Source organism: Salvelinus alpinus, chromosome 16, assembly GCF_045679555.1.
Source record: "Salvelinus alpinus chromosome 16, SLU_Salpinus.1, whole genome shotgun sequence".
NCBI lineage: Eukaryota > Metazoa > Chordata > Actinopteri > Salmoniformes > Salmonidae > Salvelinus > Salvelinus alpinus.
The window spans coordinates 25,913,170-25,919,304 of record NC_092101.1 but is presented as its reverse complement, the minus strand read 5'-3'; the positions used below and the strand labels follow the sequence as shown (position 1 = coordinate 25,919,304).

At 39.5% G+C, this 6,135-nt stretch overlaps 1 protein-coding gene across 2 annotated transcripts; it reads left to right on the top strand.

Moving 5' to 3' along the window:
• The first annotated feature begins 295 nt into the window (after positions 1-295).
• Positions 296-4,803, top strand: LOC139541216 (high affinity immunoglobulin gamma Fc receptor I-like). 2 transcript variants are annotated; one of them, XM_071345619.1, is made up of 8 exons: positions 296-562; positions 1,690-1,728; positions 1,843-2,142; positions 2,325-2,555; positions 2,802-3,047; positions 3,166-3,207; positions 3,315-3,402; positions 3,527-4,803. In XM_071345619.1, exons 1-8 carry the CDS (start codon positions 532-534, stop codon positions 3,690-3,692), a joined length of 1,143 nt encoding a protein of 380 aa, XP_071201720.1. In that variant the 5' UTR covers positions 296-531; the 3' UTR covers positions 3,693-4,803. The 2 variants fall into 2 exon arrangements, with proteins under 2 accessions (XP_071201720.1, XP_071201719.1); XM_071345618.1 differs by having other exon boundaries at positions 2,325-2,618; positions 3,527-4,801.
• The last annotated feature ends 1,332 nt before the right edge of the window (positions 4,804-6,135 follow it).

The following is a 6,135-nucleotide window of genomic DNA, read 5'->3' as shown; positions in this document are numbered from 1 at the left end:
AAAATAAAGTGGTGATCCTAACTGACCTAAAACAGGGAATGTTTACTAGGATTAAATGTCAGGAATTGTGAAAAACTGAGTTTAAATGTATTTAGCTAAGGTGTATGTAAACTTCCGACTTCAACTGTATGTGCCTCATTGTTAGTAGTAGTTGTGACTGTATTGCCATGGCACAGGCGGAAGTGGAGGAAATGTTTGCCCCCTAGTCCCCGGCAAGATGGCCATCTCTAAAGGGGGCTGGGCGATTATTATGATGGGAAGTCCAATAGCTCCTCCTCATCCCCTGTTTTCTGTCTTTCTAGATTTTTACTGTCCCACCCTAAATCCCCATTTAGATTTTACCTCCAAATGAGTGACCTTTTTTCCCCCATTTGAAGACTGCAACCCTTGGACAATTCTGATATGGCAGGTGTAATAGTGAGTTAGTAAGATATCTCTCTGATACTTGTATTTGTCTGTCTGTTTGATAGAGTCAGAAAGAGATTTGATAGGGTTTTAATTGTGTACCAGAGTAATTCCACTCCAGATAGAATGAACTCCCTCTCCGTCTATATCATACTGGGTGAGCTCCTATACATTTTAATTTCCTCATTGACTAATTAGAATTGTCTTAATTGTTCATATACATTTCCAGTGGTGTAAAGTACTTAAGTAAAAATACTTTAAAGTACTACTTAAGTTGTTTTTTGGGGTATATGTACTTTACTATTTATTTTTTTGACAACTTTTACTTTTACTTCACTATATTCCTAAAGAAAAGAATGTACTTTTTACTCCATACATTTTCCCTGACACCCAAAAGTATTTTGAATGCTTAGCAGGACTGGAAAATGGTCCAATTCATGCACTTATCAAGAGAACACGTGGTCCCCAATCCCTACTGCTTCTGATCTGGCGAACTAACTAAACACAAATGCATCATTTGTAAATGATGTCTGAGTGTTGGAGTCTGCCCCTGGCTATACGTAAATGTCTTAAACAAGAAAATAGTGTCGTCCGCTTTGCTTAATATAGGGAATTTGAAATTATTTATGCTTTTACTTTTGATACTTAAGTATATTTAGAACCAAATACTTCTAGACTTTTACTCAAGTCGTATTTTACTGGGTGACTTTTACTTGAGTAACTTTCTATTAAGGTATCTATACTTTTACTCAAGTATCACAATTAGATACTTTTTCCACCACTGTACATGTCAATGGTCAATTATTGTCATTGATAATGTGCATGATGATATAACCCGGTCTGAATTTTGATTAACTGCAGTGCACTCTGCATAGGCTACACTTTTTAAATATGTTTAGTGTAGCCTATTAGTTGAATGTGAGAATGGGGTAAAATGTCACTCTTAAGAGAACATGTTTAGGTGGGTTTATTTGAGTGCTATCTACTCCTGTATTTTTCTTGCCATAAGCTCATAACCTACAATCATAAGCATGATCGTAGGTTGTGTGGAGTCTTGTTGTGAAGGAAAGGATCAGAAATAGCAGGAAAGGACATGCGTGTACATTCCTCCTACCCCCATGGGGATGATATCCATCTACAGACTCATTAGAGACTGTTTCCCATTCCTCTGCCCACTGAGTGTATATACAGTAATGTTGTTACTGCTCTATGTCCTACTCCTGAATAGTAAACAGAGTTAACTTCTGATCACATTGATCAATGATCCTTTTTTTTCTTCATCAGGTCTAACAGCATTGATGATCCAGACTACAGACTCTAAAGGTAAAACACACACACATACTCATATACACATACTCATATACACATACTCATATACACACACTCATATACACATACAGAAATGTCCAGAAATAATGAGCTTCCTTCTTTCTCTAGGGTCTCCCAATATCAGAGCGGTTCTGTCTGTTTGGCCCCCAGGATCAACCATCTACATAAGGGAATCTGTGGCCCTGGGATGCAGTGTGGAAGCAGGTGCTAACTATTCTTGGACCTATCACTGGTTCAGACACACATCTCACAAACTTGTGACCCCAAACGCTAGACACATGATCAGTGGTGACAGTTACTCCATCACTGGGGTTGCCAAGGCTGACGGTGGTAGCTACTGGTGCCAGGCTGAGCGGAATGGCTCAACCACACCCTTACTCAGTGACCCCGCCCACTTGACTGTGTCAGGTGAGACAACCTTCAGTCTAATCACTGTTCACTGATTGGTTGGATACAATATGCATACTGCTATTGGTATCAATGCACACATAACCTCATCAAGGATGAGTAGCCATTTGCTGTTATGGCATTAGTAGAGTGAGTAATCCTGAAAATGTCACCCCCACTTATTGTACCCATCTCTCTTGCAGAGCTGACCCCACCCTCTTTGGCAGTGATCCCCAACAGCCGACAGCACTTCCAAGGGGAGCGCTTCTCTCTCCAGTGCCCTGCTGTGTCTGAGAGCAACTCCACAGAGAGTAACTCCACAGACTGGACATTGTGGCAGCTCACTGACTTTGGAGTTAGGTCTGGGTGTCAGACACTAAAGGGCACTGTCAGGAAGGAGGTTCCTGGAGCATGCAGCCTCTCCTCTCTATACAGTGGGTTGTACTGGTGTGAGAGCAGCAAATGGCGCAGCAACACGGTCAACATCACAGTGAGCTGTGAGCCATATCTGTATCACTGATGTCTGATACATTAGCAGCATTGTGATCATGTGGTTGGGGGGAAATAATGCCATGTGCCTGTGGAAATCGAGATTATGCATAAGAAAGCAAGTAAGATGCACTATATGTAATGGTCTATGCCTATGCCTATGGTCTAGTGTCTTCTCTTGTGTCTCACAGATGGTTCCATGATCATTGTTGGCCCTGCTCACCCTGTCACAGAGGGAGATCAGGTGACTCTGCACTGCCGGTACTGGTTCCACAAACCTAACCAGACCACCTTCTACAAAGACGGAGTAGAGGTTGTTTCTCTGAACGTCACAGAGATGACCATTGACAATGTGAACGGTGCAGACGAGGGCTTCTACAAGTGTGCTGAACCTGAGGAGAAGTTGGAGAGCCCAGAGAGTTGGCTGTCTGTGAGAAGTAAGACCAAACGGTTGGGCACAACTGCGGCCCAAATATTTTACTGCCTCCCAATACTGCTTGAAATATAGATTAACTTCATTTTACGTTGCATTGATTTTTTATGCCTTTATTTTAGGGAACTCCACCTCAGAAGAGAGAAAGACATTGTCCTCTGAAGGTACAGTGTCTACACATAAAACCCTTCAATCAACTCAACCCCCCTCCTCCAACATACACACGCGCGTGCACACTCGACTTATATGGTTTCATGTTTTCCCCATTCAGGTACCTGGATGTGGGTGTTGCTGTTCTGTTGCATTGTGGTTATCCTGTTGCTTATTCCTGTTGTTATGTTACTGGTTCGTCACTACAGGTTAGTAGTTATTACCTTCAACAAATATCTCTGTTTACTAATCACATTCAATGGACATAAAAACACTATGTAGTAAGCAGTAAACTCTGTATGCGTCACTAACCAGTCTGTTATTGGATTCAAGGTTGCGTATGTGGTGCACCCGCAGCTGTTTCTCCTCCAAAGAAGGGCCACCCCCAGGAGAGGCACCCCAGACCAAGCAGGATGTGACAGAGGTACAGTGGGATCTGGGCTGGATGGAGATGGCCAACCTGTTGGACAAGCAGCAGTACCCTGCCACTGCCAGCTAAACTCTAGCACTCAAACCAGAGACTAGTGTGCTTTACACTATACAGAACATACCAGAGGAGGCTGGTGGGAGAAGCTATAGGAGGACAGGCTCATTGTAATGGCATAAGTGGAATAAATGGAACCGAGTCACACGTGGTTTCCATGTGTTTGATACTGTTCCATTTATTTCATTCCAGCCATTACAATGAGCCTATCCTCCTATAGCTCCTCCCACAAGCCTCCTCTGGTACAAACATATTAATTATCCTTTGTATCTGTTTCTCACTGTTTCTGTTTCTCACAAGAGTTTTTCTTTTATCTGGTCAAATTAAGCAATAAAGAGGATGTACAGTATGAGTTAAAAAACTATTGTGTACAAGCACAATTTTTCCATCTGTATCATTAAAGTCACTCCACCTTCATGTTACACCTGTTGGTGAACTACTGATGAGTATCAGTAATGCCGTTTCTGTACAGTAAATCCCTTCCATTTACTGTAAGGTACCTCTGTACTTATGAATAGGCTTTCATTTGGCTGCTTGAGAATTTGAAAATAGAAACAGGTGTAAAATAGTAATCTTACTCCAGACAAAAACATATTTTCTATTTAATGTGAAATTTGAGGCTTACTGGGAGAAAATTCATTTTCACTGATATCTGCACAGCTCTAGGACACCACGGTCACTACTGTTAAAACAGAAGAGTGATTGCAACAGCTGGTGAGTTTTACAATACTTTCAAATGTATTTTACTCACATTATTGTCCTATTGTTTAATTGATATTTATTATCCAAAAGCATTGACTTGAGAGTTAAATCTCTCAAATAGTAAATATCAGCGGTCCTTTGTAGGCAAATTTTGTCATTAAAGTCTGGCATTCTCTGGATTTATGATGGGTACACGGGGAAAAAAAACAGCCACTCCATTGAATAGCAGGCTAACGTTAGTGGGTTCTTGCTATGCTTGCAGTTAGCCACTGATTCCTTCCAAACGATTCATTGTTGTGTAATTTTTATGTACAATTGCCGAGCAACGACACGTTTTATCTATAATTTCTCTTAATTATTTTTCTTCATGTGACAAGGATTAAAAAGGATTTGTCAGTAGATTTCGACTTGATTATGACTGCTATCTAAGACTTTGAAAGTAAGTCCAATCAAAGCTACTGTAGATATTTATTTTATTGGGAATAAAATAAAATAAAATCATTTCACATTCAAATACAATTGCAAATTCAGTGCATTATGTTGTACATAACATGGATTCATAAAAACAGTATCAAAAAGTACCGTAACAGTATAAAAATAGCAAAACTCGTACGTTCAAGATTAGCATGCTGTAACGAACGTCGTCGGGAGAAGGAGAAGAGGACCAAGGTGCAGCGTGGTAAGTGTTCATTTTAATGTTATAAAATAAACTGAACACTGAAATGACAAAAACAACAAAGAGAGAGAATGAAACGAAACAGTTCTGTAAGGTATACACACAAAACAGAAAACAACCACCCACAACTGTCACAGGCTAGCCTGTGACAAAAATGAGGGGACACGAACAACAGGTAGCCAATTAAAAAGGTTCTTTATTCTAAACAAAAACGATTAACTTTAAACAAAGAAAAAGGAATGAGGTGTGGAAGTATCATAATGTAGGGTGTATGTAAAGTGCAGGGATGCATGAATCTGTGTGTGTGAATATGACTGAGTGAAAACTATGTACAACTACAAAGGAACAACAAAACAGGATCATACCTGGAGGAGCAGAGAGATGAGAAGTAATTTTTATTTTTTTTTATTTTTTATTTTTTTTGGGGGGGTGGATCAGCTTAATCTTGCGGAAAGAATGTTGCTTCCAATGTAATTGTCTGCATCATTTCCAATCCCCCATATTTTTTTGGGTAAATATATATATCCATACACGCATGCATACATATACACATATATACATACACATACCTATATAGACATACATACTTTTTTAAAGAATATACCTTTATTATTATTCCCCGCACCCTACCACCGATCCCCCAATTGGAGTAAACTAATAAACACTTCTGCTTTTACCTTCAATTTATACATCTTATACCCATCTTACAGACACAGTCCACTTTACAATAGTTCTCTCTTATTTGTTCTTAGTCCTTCCTCTATTTCTGTTGTCCATCCAATTTTATTTCCACTTGTAATTGTGCTATTTCACAAAATCTCCGCACCTATACACATTTCACAGATCCCGTATGCCCTACATTGTTTATCTTGTTATTAGTCCCACCCTTCAGTTCCACTCAACCCCTCCCATCTATCTTCCAACATCATCCATTTCGGATTTTTATTTGCCATATATTTTTCAACTGTGCTGTGATGCTTCACAAAAGACTTGAACCTTCCTATTCTCATAGCTTCTATAGATTGTAAATTAAAAATAAACATTTTTGCTAAAATAATTATTATATTATTGATTGATTGA